At 32.6% G+C, this 18,306-nt stretch overlaps 1 protein-coding gene across 1 annotated transcript in view; it reads right to left on the bottom strand.

The window, feature by feature from the left end:
• Positions 1-18,306, bottom strand: part of ANXA10 (annexin A10) — a 99,378-nt gene that overhangs the window by 19,992 nt on the left and 61,080 nt on the right. The window contains exons 5-6 of the mRNA XM_056803814.1: positions 10,164-10,254; positions 8,801-8,880 (exon numbers count right to left, since the gene is read on the bottom strand). Of these exons, the coding sequence (XP_056659792.1) occupies positions 8,801-8,880; positions 10,164-10,254 (171 nt within the window). The remainder of the gene's footprint in view (positions 1-8,800; positions 8,881-10,163; positions 10,255-18,306) is intronic.

Here is an 18,306-nt window from a genome sequence, read left to right as displayed (position 1 = left end):
TATTATATAAAGAATTCGTAATGATGGAAGAGCAATTAGAACTAAAATAACAGCTGCTATAATAGTTCAAAGAGTTTCTACTTCTTGAGCATCTATAGTGCTTGTGTGAGTTAATTTAGTGGTTAGTATTAAGATATTAATACATAGTACTAGGGAACTAATTAAGAACACAATTATTAATGTATGGTCATGGAAATAAATAAGTTCTTCTATGATAGGAGATGTGGCATCTTGAAAACCTGTTTGTATTGGATATGGCATTTAAGACATACAAGGATTAAACTTGTGATTTAACTATGGCAAAGTTATGTAATTCTTTTACTAATGTCTTGTGAGAAAGTCATAAAGGTTATGGGGTTGACTTGAAATTAATCTAAGGGGGTTCAATTCCTCCCTTTCTTAAATTAAGATTTGATAAATACTGGTTGTTCAAATGTATGATATGGAGGTAGACATCCATAAAGTCATTCAATATTAGTTGTTGTTAATTCTACAATTAAGTACATATTGTTTAGATGCAAATGATTCTCAAATAATAAATACTATTAGGATGATAGCTGTTAATGAAATAAATGATCCAATTGAGGATAAAACATTTCATATATATAATATATAATATATATATATATATGGGAATTTTCTTAAATTCTGTTATTCAAAAACAAAGCTTTTCTGGGGTTTACCAAAGATTTCACTCTTCACTTTGAAAAATATCAGCTTAGCTATCATTCATGAGATCATAGAAAATAAACTTGGGCATGAGTAAAAACAGAGAGAGGACAGTAGATTATATTTTCTGTTTCCCTTTCTTTCTAATTGTTTTCTTCTCTTTTCTTTTTACTTACTCCTTCTCTCTGTCTTTCCATTTATCCTTCCTTTCTTCCAGGAAAAATACTATTCATCCAAATATTCAGAAATTAAAAAAAAAAACATTCAAACACTGACCCTAAACTTTTAATGGATAATCTGCGCATCCATTAGAACTGAATTAGTTTTGCATGAGCACAAAGGAGTCCTCTCTATTTGATTTCATCCAGTTCACTAAATGACTTTTTGTTGCCTAAGGAGAATTTGATAGAATTAAACTGAAGCATAACGGCAACAAAACTAATGAAGCAGCATAATAATAAAATACATTTAAAAAATCCAAAATTGGGAACCGTGTATTTACTATTGGGAATAGATTATAAAATTAGAAAGTATAGGGAATAGTAAAGAACTAGAACTTTCACTGGAAATGAAAACGAGGGGACCAATAATACAAGATTTTAAGAAATAATAAATTCATGTAGGGCATATGATTATAGATTTAGACTCCAAATCTTATATTTTATAGACAGTGAAACCAAATCCACAAGGGGCAGAAGGTTATTTGAGGTTACAAAGGTAATTAGTATCAGTGGCAAGGTATGAACTCAGGTCCTCTGGCTTGAGAAATAGTGGTCTTTTCACTCTGGTACATTTTCTTCTCAATATGTGATTTGTCAGGGGGAAAAAAAAAGAGATGACCTGGTGTTTATATAGCAAAAGTGAAGGACAGCCACTGGACAGCCCAAGTACTTCACTATAGTCTATGAAATATTTGAAGAATGAGACCAACCTTTTGGGCATAGACTTTTTGAAAGACGTATGAAAAGATTTGGGCAAGGATACCTTGGGATGAGGAGGCATGGATGGACTTTGCATAGAATTGGTAGATAAGAGACTGGATTCATTGAGAACTGAAGTATAGAGAAAAATAAAATTCAAACTTTAATTTGCTCCTTTTTTCAGGTCCCAGGAATTACTCTTATTCTAGACATTTTATTCAAGGTCCATCTTTGGGTACAAGGGAGTAGATATTACTTCTAACTGAATGTTGGAGGAAAAGAAAGATTGTTAAACATAATGATAATGATACCTGACATTTATTTAATATTTTAAAGTTTGCAAAACATTTTAATATATTATCTCATTTGATCCCCTCAACAAAGCTTAGGAAGTAGGTGCTATCATTATCCTCATTTTACTGATGAAGAAGTTGAGGTAAATGGGGGTTAATTGACTTGATTAGGCTTATGGATTTAATGAGACTGGATTTTAACTCAGGTCTTCCTGTCTTTAGGTCCTGGGCTCAATCTGTTATACCACCTATCTGTTTGTAAAGACACATCCCAATATATCAAGAATATTGTTTCCGTTGTTACTATTCCCTTTATTTCAGACACTCATCATTAATTTAGAGAATAACATTTTACCTGTATGACTTTTTATTGGCATTGTTGGATAGAAGAATCATAAAGTTTGATAGAAAATATCATAAAGGCTGATAGAAAAATTAGTTTATCACTTAATGTTGAATTTATTTCAAAAAAGCCATATACCATGATATTTTGTGTAATTTAATGTTTTAGAAGATTCATGACATCATCAGTGAGGATAATTCCATTATTCATGCATACCATTCTTTTTTATCTGTGCTTCCTCATTTTATTCTATTCTATATGCCAAGGACTGGGGATTACAGAACAGAGGGGTCCTAAATCTAACATTGATTTAGGCCAATTACTAGAAACCTTCCTAGAGGATTGTTTGAGATTCTGAAAGATTAAGTCCCTGATCCATGGACACAAAAAGCAAATGACAGAAGTGGCATGATGACTTTGCATCCATTATTTAAAGTACAATGCTGGGGACAGCTGGGTGGCTCTATAGAATGAGAGCCAGGCCTTGAGACAGGTCATGGGTTCAAATATGACCTCTGACACTTCTTAGCTGTGTGACCCTGAGCAAATCACTTAACCCCCATTCATTAGGCCTTACCACTCTTCTATCTTAGAACCAATACACAGCATTGATTTTAAGGTAGACGGTAAGGGTTTAAAAAAATAAAGTACTATGCCATGCTGCTTTTCTAGATTCTTTTCCATGTCATCCCTTACATCTTCCATCGAAATTCCATCAGATGTGCTATTGACCTTTCTTTATTTTTTCTTTTAATATCTCGTGTCCCTGGAGTGGATCTAAATTACCCATTATCCCTAACTCTTGCTTTCTGATCGATTCTTCTGCTTTTCTAAGCATAGGATTAAAGAATCACAATCCTAAAACTATAAGGAAACTCATAAATGGACCCAACTCCATAATTTTATAGATTGGGAAATCAAGTCCTAGGGAGATTAAGTGACTTGATCAAAGCAAGGAAATGAAGACTATTTCCAAGGAAGTAAGGTGCATACTTTTTATGATGCCTGGATGACATACACTTTGCATCTCTCTCTTTCATACACATCCTTAGTAGCATGCAGTTGACTTCTTGCACCTAGGATGAATCTCTCCATTGCCTTTTTTATCATTTGCAATTCCTTTTGCTATTCATCTGATATTATTTTAAAGTTTAGTTATGTCTTGAATCATAATTAGGGAATGGATAATTAAAGAACTAATCTCTATTTGTGACTTAAAACAGGTTCTTCCCATTTTTCTAACTTCTTCCTTAGGAAACTCAAGTTAATAAGGGAAAATTCTAGCTATGACTTTTTAAAAAATTGGGCTTAATATCCCAAATAATTTTGCTTCTTAGACTCAAACCTGAGGACAATTTGGAGGATGTAGAGTAATGTGTTCCAGTAACTTTCAAGACAGTTCCAAAAAATGTAAATCTATTTCTACACTAATAAGATCTGATTTGGGAGCATTACATTATAAGAAGATAGTTAAATTTTTTCTTTCCAACTTTAATGATGCTTGAAAGATTCCAATCAGCCCAATCACAAGGCTCTCCTCAATCTCATGAGGCATTTAATAATTGGTTACCTCAGCAGCCCTTTTTAAAAAGGTTGTTTATCCTTGGTTGACAATTACTCTGCCATAAAAATGAAAGAAAGAATTAAAAGTCAGTATTGCTTGGCAAGTGTTAGAATAATTAGTTTGCTTTTCCTGTCTAGCAAATATGCTAATTCCCACCTTAATTGTATTCCCCCGAATTTGTGTCAAGCAAAATATGAAGTTTTTAGTCACAACATTCATACATCAGAGGGACCTGCACTGAAATGCCTGTGAATGTCCAAGTGGGAATCTCTGCCAAATGAGAAGAATGGAAAATGGAAGAATAACAATCTGTGCCTTAAAGTTATAATAGGCTTTTCTAAGAGAAATACTTCATTCTTATTATTCCTTTTCTCACTCCAAGTCACTGCTACTGAGTCACTTTGTTTGCTCTTCTCTCAACACACAAACCAGTTGCTGAGAATATAAATAATTCTGGATAATATTCTTTCTCTATTATGTAAAATACTACTGTTTGTTTTCACTTAATTTTTGAAGATAGTTTTCCATTTAAAGGGCATTAAATTGATGTTGGTAGAGAAAAAATAGAAATTGGGGAAAATACAAAATCCTTTTTAGTTGGCATTAGGAATATTTCTTATATTTAAAGGGTTTTAAATTGCCAACTTAAAGCCAAGAGAAATCAACATCCATTTAACCCCCATTTACACAGAATGTCTCGGGAACATGCAATCTCATCACTGAATTTGATATTCAATCAAGACACCATCATTGGATTTCTAATTTTCAAACAATTTCCATGTATGAAAGTAATTGTTTAATGGGAAGAGTGGTCATTCACAGGGCACTTCAGGGTTTTGCTATATTTTGGTCATCAATGTACTAATAATTAGGTCATAGTTCTAGATCAGTGAGGAACATCAGAAGCTATCAGAGTCCCATTAGTAGTCAGATGAGAAAACTGGGCCTTTGGAAGTTTAAATGACTTGCCTCATATCACATAAGTAGTAATTTTTAGAAGCAGAAATAACCCTGAATCTTCAGCATTCAAGGGAAGGGCTTATTCTACCCTACTGTCATTTTATTGGGGAAGGGAGATATCATGCCATAGATTTCACAACTATTCTAATTCTATTATCTCTCTTTGAAAATTTCACTTGCACTACAATTATCCAGCCTTACCACCTTTTGAATGTCTGCTCCTACTGATCTTAATTTTTGTTTTTACTCTCATCATGTTTGATCCTTTGCATTTTTCTTCAATCTGTCAGTCCTATTCTAGTTTTATTTTCCCTTTTACCTAGTCCTAAACCTCTCTTCAACTCCTAAGCAAATCATTTCCTTAGTGCCTTAGATTCTTCCTTTTAGCCTCAACTTTCCACTGTTTCTATTCCGATCCCATTGGGTAACCCTACCATCTGTTTTTTCCATTTTTACTCTAGATCAGCCAAGTGCTGCTAGAGAAAGTCAAGAAATCTCTTTGACTGGTATCTGTTACAAATTTATTCCATTTAAATTCAATTAGACCTTCATTGTTGCATGGTAATACATTTATTAGTCTCTTAATGATGCCCTATTACTTCCTTTAAGGAAGATGTCCAAGCTTATTAAGTATCTCTCTCCACTCCACCAACAATGCTCACAGCCTCTATTACTAGAACTGGAAGTGCAAAACAGCATGGTTTCATTTGTTTCTTCACATTCATACATTTAAACTTCTTGTTCATTCAATCCTTTTCTTTTTAGAGCAAAGGGTAAATCTTTCCAAAGTCAAATTCTTCCCCAAAGACCTTGATGCTATTACTTCTTGTTTCCTCTGAGATAGTCTCTATCAATTCAACTCTCTCCTGAATCTTTAGTCATGCCTGGTTTATTGCTTTCCCCCCTCTGATATAAAAAATGTTGAGGTTTCCCCATGCTGAATTTAAACAAAAGTAAACAAAGAAAAGAAAAACAATACAAATCAACAACTTTTCCCTTGTACCTGCCTACCCTGTCAATTTGCTATGCCATCTCACTACTTTCACTGTCAAATTTTTAGGAGAATAGTACACACTTGGTGTCTCTTATTCACCATAGTCTTTCTACTCTTCAATTCTTTGTAGTCTGATATCCACTCTATCAATACATTGAAACTACATTTTCAAATAGTCTGCAAATCAAAAAGGACTGTAGTATTTAGAGTGGGGAGTAGATTTAAAGACCATCTAATTCAACTCCCCTCCCCATTTTATAAATGGAGTGCCTAAGATCTATGGGGATGAAGTGACTTGCCCAAGGTCATACAACTTATAACATTAAATATAATTATATCCAATATAACCATAGTTATATAAAATTAATACTATAATTATTGACAAGGTAATCAATAGAATAACAACTATGTATATACATTTTAATTAAATCATACATGAATATATAATATAAAATATACTAATTATATTACATTATATGCATGTGATATAATTAAGTCTAATAGAACTAATGTGAAATATATAAACAGTTATTTGCATGTTGAACTAGGACAAATATATTATTTTATAATTGGTTTATAATATATAACTTCATATGTAATTAGGATATTTGGTAGATATAATTTGTAAATACTATATAATTAACATATACTATACAATACATAAAATTAATTATAGAATTAGATATAGTAGAAAAAGTTGGTATTTCAACATGGGTTCATTGAAATAAAATACAGTACCTTTTCCACTTCTTTATATTACCTCATGTTTTTCCCTCAGTTCTAAACTTTGTTTTCCTCTCTGGAATATTTGACTCTATTGACTCTATACTATAATTTGATATTTGTTCTTCTCTTGGTTTATATGACAATATTCTTTCCTAAATTTTCTTTTCTTTTTCTATCACAACTGCAGAGCACATATTATAGCTTCTTTTGACAGTTTTTCTTCTATCTGCACCATATTTATGGGAGAACTAAAAGACTGTTTTTTAATACTATTTCTCTCTCTGTGTCTCTTTGTCTCTCTGTCTCTCTCTGTCTCTCTCTCTCTCTCCATCTCTCTCTCTCTCTCTCCATTTTTAATTCCTCCCTTCATAATCTGGCTCCAATTCTGATTTTTAATTTTGTGTACAATTGTACTTCCCTTCATTTCCCCTTCATGTACTTTTAATAGCTAACATACCAAAGTACCTTTGCTTCTTTGCTTTTCCATGAACATGTCCTACCACTTTCTGCTTCCACATATTTTTTTTTATGTATTCTATGTTTGGAATGGTTTCTCCAGACCCCAGACTATGCAAGTAATTGTACATAGCTAGCGTTTAATAAGAACTTGTTGAAATGATAGTATATGTGTATGTGTGTGTGCATATAAAAGGTGCTTGATAGAATATAGAGCTAGAATATAGATGCCTTCATTTTATAGATAGAAAAATGGAGGCTCAGTGAAATTCTTACACTTTGAACAGCAAATAGCAAAGCTATGACTGGAACCCAGTTTCTGTGAGTCTAAATCTACACGAATCCCATTATATATGATAAATTTTAGAAAGTTATGCCAATTTAATTAGTAGGACAAAGGTTTATCAACTTGGTTGTTTGTCTTTGAACTAATCCTTTAACTCCAAAGTGCCACAGGCAGCTACTTAAGACTATAAATTGTTGTGCATGTGCCAATCTGTATTGGTGGAGGGAGAGTTCTCTTTGGGAGTTCAGTATTCAAATATATTCATGAGTTCAGTTAAAAAAAATCCTAACAATTACAGCAGGACCTTGACTTATTTTCTGGAATACATTTCAGTGCAGCCCTTTCCCCCTTTCTAACCTTTTCTTTGTTTTAAACTAATTATCGCTCTTTATTCACTCCTGTTCTTTCTGACTTCTTACATCAAGGATGGTACATTTGACTTTTTTCTTTTACTTTGAAATGTGACAAAAGCATGGAATACAGCAGTACGATTTGATTATTAAAAGCTTAATTAGAAGTGGCAAACTGCTTCACTATCTGTAGTTGGAAACCAGAAAATAAGCCATCAAGGAGTAAGCTTTTGATTACGTCTTTCATTCTATTTCTGGTATCTTAAAGATGTGGGCTGAGTGATAATTTAGTTAGGTAGATTTGAAATTAGTTGGATAACCCAATGTGTAATTAATGATTCAATGTTAGCTTCTAGGAAGATGATGAGTTCTAAATTCAACTAATTGATCTATGGGCAAACTCACTTCTTCCTACTTTGCTTGCAAAAATAACATACAACACTTAGATACTTTGCTGAAAGGTAGTTAATCATGTCTATAACATATCCTGGTCTAATAATTTAATGTCCCCTCTCAAAAAAAAATCAGGAAAGGAATGAAGAAAAGTAAAGAAGGATAAAAATAAAGGTTTCTATTCTATATTCCTATTGGGGACTTAAAGGAGACTAAAAAAAGTGCTATAATTATAAACACCCCCCCCCACACACACATATATATATGCCCAGGGTCACATAGCTAGGAAGTGTCTCAGGTCAGATCTGAACACAGAATGTCCCTCTCCAGGCCTGGTTCTCTATTCACTGAGCCATTTTACTTCTTGATTCCTTATATGTAGAAACTAATCTAAATGCAGGTATTTTAAAAACAACTATAATATACTTTTCTTACAGATGAGGAAATTGAGGCATACAGAGATTATAGAATTTGACAGTTAATAAGTAACTTAAGCCAAATTTAAACCCTTATCTTCCTGACTCCAGTTCTAGTACATTATCAATTGTACAGTCACCAATCTCTAGTCATTTGTATCAATGTTTGATTTAGAATTACCAAAAAAAAAATGAATGTTAAAAAGTCTTCACAATTTCATTTTAGACTTATAGAGAGCTTTAAATGGAAATCTCTTAACCTTTTGGGGGAATTATCTTACTCTCTATGTGAAATAATCCCTTTGAATCTGAAAGAGAGTTGAAGAGCAGGTTAGAAAGTGGTGTGTTGTAGTTTAATTGTGAACATAATTTGATCTGTCCTCATGTTTCTAAACAATGTATTTCATGTTTGGATTTGGGATTACAGTACCTGGACCAGATTCATAAGTGTGTCTCTGAAGTGTCCAGAAGTCTCAGAGCAAATGTCTTGCTGAAGGTCACTGTTGTATTCTGGGGAAGAGAAAGCCTGTGTTTTAAAGGAATGATTTATTACAGGTTTACACATGTCATGTGCTTAGAATACTCTAGAGATAATTCTCTAGAAGCTGCAGGTTCAAAGCTCAGGAAATACATCTTGGGTATTGACATTTATCTGTCTTTTAACACCTTCTCCTCAGAGGTCATCATTAAGTATCGCAGCAAAAAACCAAGCTGATGACTTCTCTTGCTCACTCATAATCTCTTCACAAGCATGGATAAACGCCACTCAGCTATTTCATAGTGGCTTATTTCAGACTTAAATGGAACTCAGATTTTTAAATACAAGGAAACAGAGAAGCCATCGCCTATTGTACATCATTCCTACAAATACCCACAATGTTTTCTATTGTTTTTAATTTTTGTGATTGAAAAAAAATCCATTATATACACACATGTATATGTACATGTGTGTGTATATACACATGCATTTATACATATCTATATATCTATACACAATCACAATCTAGTGTCTTGAATGTCTTATAGCATTCAGTTTCATATCAAAGATGATAAAGTAGGTTCCATACCATTCAAGCTTAATGGAAAGAATAGGAACTTGTAGAAAATCTAATCTTTGGGTCAATTGGGTTGACACATAGGCTATCACTCTATAAATAAGCAGAATATTTAATTAATGTAATTATGCAAAAATTATTAAAATACCAAAAGGAAAAGCATTTAATTGATATGAATCCTTTTACTGATTACCTATTATTGTAGAATTCATTAGGCAAATGGATAAATTTCCCTCCATTTAATCTATGCAGAAACCATCCCCTTTCCCTTTGCATATCATTTGAACATATACCAGTGAGATCATATTTCTCTGTGACTTGTTCATTGTCATACGTAGTACGTAGTGGTTGGGATTTGAACTCAGATCAATTAGGTCCAAGTCTGCTGTACCACTCTGTCTCATAAGAATAAATTGCCTCAGGATATCAGAAACAGGTAAGTTTACTTACTGGAAAAGAATTGGTCTTTGGGGCACTTGCTATTTCAAGATAATTTAAAAAAATTAACCTACTTCTCCATAGAACCAAGTCATGTTTGTACCACCATCATATATTAACATTGTTTGAGAATTCATTCTCAAATATATATAATGGAATAATGTATTTCTATGGAATATTCCATATATAACACATGCAAGTACTTGTTGACTTGATCTAAACTGGAGTTTCTATTAGCTTTATTTACAGCAAAGTCTGATATGCACATGAAACTATTTGTGTATTATATCTTAGCATTACGCAAATAGTATGCTTCTTTCATCTGGAAAATTTCTCCATTTGTTCTTGATGCTAGTATATCAATGAGGCAATTCTCGTCTGTGCCTGCTCCCTAGACAGGAAAAAAAAGAAAAAGAGAGGGAGAATGAGAGAGATACTCTGACTTAAAAATTTAGAAGACATTTAAATTAGGAGACATTTGCATAGAATTGGATGACAAATGTTTATCACTCCAATGACATCATGGAGTTCTTTTTGATTTATGCTTAAAGGAGAATGCTGAGATCGTTGAGATCTTAAAGCTAAAGGATATTTGCATTGTGGAAATAAGGTAAATCAGTATTAGCTGAAAAATTGGACAGATCTCAGATCATTTTTTAATGATTTAAAGATTAGAATGAAAAGTCAAAAAATATATTATCTTTTTACATTGACCGACCATAATGCCTGTCACTGATTCTTTATAAAGGACTTGTTGATTGACTCTGGAGATGGTAACATATAAGGTTTTTCAAGGGATTGTTTTCTCTTCCCTTCTCAAGTAGAACATCACCATTAACAAAGTTGAAATAGAAAAATCTAGTGCATCAGAATATAGCCAAAACATAGAATATTATGGAATTTTGAGAATTCAGAGTGGAAAGGGGGCAGCATGACATATCACTGAGACCTGTATGTCAAAGTCAAATAGAAATAGGGCCACTAATCCATATATAATGATTCCTGCAGGCACCTATAGATTTAGTTTTAAAATGTGTTATTATCTATGTCATTGTATTTTTATTTTATTTATTTTGATATTTCCTAATAACATTTTAATCTTGTATGTACTGCACTGTAGAGTTTAGTGGGCTCCTCTCATCTAGTCTTGTATTCTCTTTTTTTAAAACATATGAGTAAATTGAGCCTCAGAGTAATTAGAACTTGTCTACAATCATACAAGGAATAAGAAGCTCTGAGGAAACTCTAACTCAGTCAGCCCTCTTACTCTAAAGCAGCAACCTACAATAGAACTGTAGGTAGCAACTACTAAAACTAGGATCTACTTGTACAGGTATTCTCATTTAAGAGAGTAATTGAGCCAGGATAATTCTAGCAAAGATCCTCTGCAGGCATATAGATCAAAGGAGATAGAATAGTTCTTCTCAGGCCAAGTAAAGGACTTAATTCAACAGAAGAAATTATCAGTTTTTCTATAGTCAGCTACATATAAAGATAAAAAGTTTACTAATGTCTAGGTGTGTTAGTTCCTTTCTATGTTATCACTGGGACTAGATAGTTTATTTTAAAATTGATTCAAATATTAATATTTGGTATAAAAAGTCTTTCCAACCTTGCTATTAAAATTTCAGTATATGAAGTTTTTTCAAAATGTTTTATTAACCAGAACTATAACTCTGGGGGTAATGAAAAAAAAATCACTCCTAGTCAATCACATTTTGCCCCAAATTAATTGTGATCAATCTATGATGAAGATAATAATAATACCAATAATAATAATAGCATTTAAGTAGTGCTCTAAAATTTCAAAATATGACATTTTCTTTCCTATAAAATCAGTAAGTTCTGATTTTGAGTACCTACTGTATATGAGTTTTTCTGTACTAGCCCACTCTTTGTTTTAAGTGTTTTTGACAATATTTTATAAATATGACTAGATGAGAATCTGAGATCCTACTGTTGTGGGAAATTTCTTCCTCAAAGGAATTATTCATTTAAAAGCAGATTATTGGAGGAGGAGCCAAGATGGCAGTTTAGTAACAGCAAAAACTGAAACCACTTTAACAATCCTTTTAAACCAATCTTTAAAAAATGCCTCAAAACAAAAAGAGTAAAAAACCAACATCAAGATGGAGTGAGGGGACTCTCCCACTGAACACAAGTTGAAAGAGCAGATTTTTCGCAGGATAAGAGGGAACCGGAGGCAAAACTGCACACAGAGGAATCCTGGTCAACTACCCCTCCACCTCTTGCACCAGGTTCCAAGCCTGGGCATAGGCTCCCAAGATCCCAGGACCCTGGCTATGCCAACAACAGAGCATCCCACAACCCAGAACAACCCCTTGATTTCCCAGGGCCTGGCACCAAGAGAGGCTAAGAAGTCCATAGCACTTGGTCCTTTCAAGCCTGCTTCTTGGTGAAGACCTAGCCCCTGGGTAAAGTAGCTCAGAGTGCTAGAGTACTGCAAGTCATCAGTTGAGGAGACAGAATCATCAGTTTTCAGAATTCCCAGCAAACAGCCAAAATAAAACTAGGAAAATGAGCAAACTTTGATAGATACACCTCACTCTAGAAAATGACTCTGGAGAAAAATAGCAAAATACAGAGTTAATAAGGGATGGTGAGATCAAAGCAACCACATGCAAAACTTCAAGGAAACATGGGAATTGGTCTCAGGCATTGGAAGAACTCAAAATGGCATTAAAATAAAATAAGACAGGTGAAGAAAAATGGGAAAAAAGATATGAAAGTAATGCAAAAAGAAAATAGCTTAAAAAACAAAATTATTCAACTAGATAAAAAGGCACAAAAATCCAATAAAGAAAAAGATTCTTCAGAAACAGAATTGACTAACTGGAGAACAAGGTGATAAGAGACCTATGAATGTAGAATGCACTAAATGAAAAAAAATGAGGTGAGTAAATAGAAGTAATAGCTTCATGAGAAATCAAGAAATAATAAAGCAAAATAAAATAATGAAATAGTAGAATAAAATATTATAGATCTCATTGCAAAAACAACTGACCTAAAAATTACATTCAGGAGATACAATTTAAGAATTATTGGACTATTTAAAAGTCATGATATTTTTAAAGGCTAGAAATTACATTACATGAAATTATCCAAAAAAATTACCCTGATATTTTTGATCAAGAGGGAAAAAATAGAAATTGAAGGAATCCACAGATCAATTCCTGAAATAAATTTCCAAATGTCAACTCTTAGGAATGTTATAGTTAAATTCAAGAGCTCCCAGACTAAAAATAAAATACTTCAAGCAGCCTAAAAAAATAATTCAAATATGAAGCCCCATTAATATTTGTCAGCTTTCACATAAAATGACTAGAAGGCATGGAATATGATATTCTGGAAGTCAAGGGAGCAGGGTTTATAAACAAGAATCACCTATTCATGAACTATATTCATTCAGGGTAAAGCATGTTCATTTAATAAATTAGAAGATTTCTAGGCATTCCTGAAGAAAAGAACAGAGTTAAACAGAAAATGTTCAAAATTCAAGAGAATCATTAAAAGTAAATTAAGAAGAAGGCCTTCAAAAATGTCAAATTGTTTATATTCCTATATGGATAGATGATATCCATAACTATTAAAATTATTTATAAATATTATAGTAGTGATAAGAAGTATACATAGATAGAGTGTGTTGCAATAAGTCTTTTATGGTGTTATAAAATATATATATATTATATATATAATATATATATTATATATTATATATATAATATATATATATATATATATATATATATAGAGAGAGAGAGAGAGAGAGAGGGAGAGAGGGAGAGAGGGAGAGAGGTGAAAAAGAGAATTGTACTAAGAGAAATAGGTAGAGAGAAGCAAAATGAGGTAAACTATATCACATAAAATGCACAGGGATCAAAATTATTATAGTGGAGGGGAGGATGAGGGTGATGACATGCAATACTTAAACTTTTTCCAATTGGAATTGACTCAGTGAGGGAAGAATAGCTAGACTCACTGGGGTATAGAATCCTACCTTTCCCTATCGAGAATTAGAAGGGTAACAGGAAAGAGATTGTGGGGAGGGTAGTAATATAAGGGAGTGGGAAATGGGGTGGAGTTATAAGACTCTATATAGAAGTAGGAGGAGAATAAGTAAGATGGTCATGGGAAGGAAAGTAATATAAGGGAAGAGGAATGTGGGGAGTGATTAAAAGCAAAATGCAGGCATGGAGGGAAAGAATGGAAGGAAAAAGGGCAGGATAAAAAGAGTGGGGTAGAGGGGAATACACAGTTGGTAATCATAACTGTGAATGCAAATGAATGAAATCATAAAATGGAAGCTGATAGCAGACTATATTAACAACCAAAATCCTACCATATGTTTTTTTTTACAAGAGACACATTTGAGGCAGGTAGTGTGATAAAGGATGGAAAGGTTTGCAATTTGATAAGTTTCCCTTATCAAAATCCTATCCTAACAGTAGACACACACATACACAGAGTAAAGCTAAGGTGCTAGAGTAGAATCTATTGGGCTTCAAGTGATATAAGAAAAGGAGTAACAATTGTGATCTCAAACAAAGCTAAAGCAAAAAAAGAAAACTGATTAAAATAAATTAGGAAGGTAATTACATGATGATAAAAGTTAGTATAGACAATGACTACACATAACATATATGCACCAAATAGTATAGCATCCAGATTTTTAAAGGAGAAATTAAAGGAGCTTAAGCAGGAATAGACAAACTGTCCTAGTGGAGGGCCTCAACCTTCCAATCAGAACTAAATAAATGTAACAAAAAATAAATAAGAATTAAAGGAAGTGAATGAAATTTCAGAAAAGTTAGGTTTATTAGATATCTGGAGAAAATTGAATAAGGATAAAAAGGAAAGTACTGTCTTTTGAGCAGCATATGGTACATAAACCAAGACTGACCCATGTACTAGAGCATAAAAACTTCACCACAAAATAAAAAAAATATCAGAAATGATAAATGTAACTTTTTCAGATCATAATGCATTAAAATTAAAATCAATTAGTGATCATGTAAAGGCAAATTAAAAATTAATTTGAAACTAAGTAATCTACTTCTTCAAAATGGGTGAACCAAATAACAAAGCAAAGAAATAATCACCGATTTCATTGAAGAGAATGATAATGAGGAAACAATATATAAAAATGTATGGGAAATGTATGTCCTTGAATGCTTATATCAATAAAATTGAGAAAAAGCACATCAATGAATTGGGTACACAACTAAAAGAAACTTAAAAAGAAAACTAATTTATAATCCCCAATTAAAGACTGAATTAGAAATCCTAAAAATTTCAGAGGAGAAATTAATAAAATTGAAAGTAAAAGAAGTATTAAACTAATAAATAACTGTAGGATCTGGTTCTTTGAGAAAATTTTAAAAAATTAAGGAAGAAAATCAAATTAACAGAATCAAAAATGAAAAAAAGCTGATTTCTCCTCTAATGAAGAGGAAATTAAATTAATCATAAGATGTTTTTCCCAATTATATTATATAAAATTTGTTAATCTAGGTAAAGTAGATGAATATTTACAAAAATACAAATTGCTTAGATTTACAAAAGAGGGAATAGTATAATTAAACAATCCCATTTCAGAAAAAAAAGGAACTGAACAAGTCATCAATGAACTCCCCAAGAAAATATGCCCAGAGTCAGATGATTTCACGATTGGATTCTAGGAAGCATTTAAAGAACAATTAAATCAGACAATCTATTTGGCAAAATAACCAAAGAAGGAGTCCTAACCAATTTCTTTTCATGACAAAAATATGGTTTTGATAGTTAAGCCAGGAGTATCAAAAGCAGAAAAAGAAAATTATAGATCAATTTCCCTATTGAACACATTAATGCAAAAATCTTAAAAAAAATACTAGCAAAGAGACTATAACAATATATCACAGGGATTATTCACTATATCAGGTGGTATTTATACTGGGAATGCAAAGTTGATTTAATATTAGGAAAACTATTAGCATAACTGAGTATATTAATAATCAAACTAACAGAAATCATATGATTATCTCAATAGATGTAGAAAAATAAAATACCCACTCCTGTTTTAAAAAACAAACCTTAGAAAGCACAAGAATAAAAGGGCTTTTCCTGAAAATAATAAGTAATACTTATTATGAACTGAGCCAATCATTCTGGAGGGCAATTTGGAATTATGCCCAAAGGTTTTTAAAAGAATGCATATCCTTTGATCTAGTAATTCCACTATTAGGTTTGTATTCCAAAGATAGTTTTCAAAATGGGAAAGGGCCTGCTCTTACAAAAATATTTATAGTTATATATATTTGTGGTGGTGAAGATTTGAAAACTAAAAGAAATGCCCCTCAATTAAGGATGGCCTGAACAAATTGTGGTATATGATGGTGATGGAAAACTATTGTGTTACAAGGAATGATGAACAGGATGATTTCAGAAAGAACCTGAAAGACCTATGTGAGCTGGTGCAGAGTGAAATAAGCAGATCCAGAAAAAAATTGTACACAGAAACCACAATATTGTAGAACAATCAAATGTGATAGACTTTGCTACAAAAAGCTACACAATGATCCAGAAAAATCCTGAGGGACACATGAAACAGAATGCTATCAACCTCCAGAGAAAGAACTGTTGGAGTAAGAATGCAGATGGAAGCATATGATTTTCCACTTGTTTATTTGGGTTTATATTTTAGGATTTTATAAGATTTTGTTTTATATGGTTTGGTAAGGTATGGTTTTATAATATTATTCACTTACAAAACTGAATATTATGGAAACATGTTTTGTTTGATAATACATATGTAATCCAGGTTGAATATTCATGCCAGCTCTAGGAAGGGGGAGGAGAGAAGGGAGGGAGGAGGGAGACAAATTGGATCATATAATTTTGGAAAACTCATGGAAATTTGTTAATAAGATTAAAAAAATTAAAAATGTAAGAGAGAGAGAGAGAGAGAGAGAGAGAGAGAGAGAGAGAGAGAGAGAGAGAGAGAGAGAGAGAGAGAGAGATGGGACACCCTGGCCAAGTCAACTGATTCCCATTGCCTAGTGCTTACCAGTCTTCTGCTTGGAACCAATGCATAGTGGTGATTTTAGGATATAAGGTAAGGGTGTTTTATAAATAAATAAATGAAGGAAGGAAGGAATGAAGGAATGAGTGGTGGAGCTGAAATTAGGAGCATATTAGTTCTTGCCTTTATCTTTCTCTCCCTAAGGCTTTGGATTTAACTTCTACCTGGATCCCTCCTAATTCTAATGTCTTTCCTCTACCATTTATCTCCAATTTATCCTGTGTACATCTTATTTGTACCTAGCCATTTACCTGTTGTCTCTCTATAGACTATGAGCTCCTTGAGTGCAGGGACTGTCTTTGACCTTTCTCTGTATCCTCAGCACTTAGCAAAGTGTCTGATATACGGTAGGTGCTTAATAATGTTTATTGACTTTTTAACTTAAAATAATAAAGACATATTGTTTAAAAATAATTGCAAGGGAGTCATTTGAGGATATCAGGACTTGACTTGCCAGAGTTTATAGTTAGCAATAGTGAGAGAGAGAGAGAGAGAGAGAGAGAGAGAAAGAGAGAGAGAAAGAGAGAGAGAGAAAGAGAGAGAGAGAGAGAGAGAGAGAGAGAGAGAGAGAGAGAGAGAGAGAGAGAGAGAGAGAGAGAGAGAGATTTGAACCAAGGACTTTTTATCTAGTAATCTGAGCACTACTCATTGATTTTCCATTTTATTTAACTGTTTAATTTTTTAGGAAATACTTAGCAATGCTTTTTGTTCATTGAAATCACAGTCCATTAATTCGTTGCCTGGCACATGGCTGGACTTAATAAAAGTTTATTGATTGATTGGAATAGTGACCAATAAAATATTATGATTATAAATTAATGGTAAGTTTATATTTAACTGATCAAGCTTGATTCAAGGTCTATATTATAGGTCTTAGACAAATCTCTAATTTAGATAGAATAAAACATAAAATGGTTCTAAATGTAGGGAAGATTTTAATGATGTTTATTCTGGCCTTCAGTGATATCTACTAACTGATCTTGCCACATATGCCCTCTATTCACAAACTATGATAATCTCTTCTGCCAACTAATTCTGGAATGATTTCAGAAATCTTGAGGGTGTTTAAGTATAGGTATTAGCAGTAAGAAGGAACGCATAATCTCTGAACAAAAGCAACAACAACAAAACCTTAACTGAAATTATAGGTTATTCATTTAGATGACTTTCTTATAAGGAAAGAACTCAATTCTTCAAAATGGAAATTCAGATACATGGGAAAGTATATTATTTCATAAAGGAGAAACTAAAGGTCTTATCAAAATAAATAGAAAACTTGGCACAAACATTTCATCTCTGATTCTCTTTCCTATTTGTTCTTGATGTATTAACGTGATTACCAACTGTTTTTAAGAGCAGAAT

This window comes from Monodelphis domestica, chromosome 6, assembly GCF_027887165.1.
Source record: "Monodelphis domestica isolate mMonDom1 chromosome 6, mMonDom1.pri, whole genome shotgun sequence".
In the NCBI taxonomy this organism is placed as follows: Eukaryota; Metazoa; Chordata; class Mammalia; order Didelphimorphia; family Didelphidae; genus Monodelphis; species Monodelphis domestica.
Note: the sequence above shows the minus strand (reverse complement) of the source record. Positions and strands in the feature narration are given on the sequence as shown.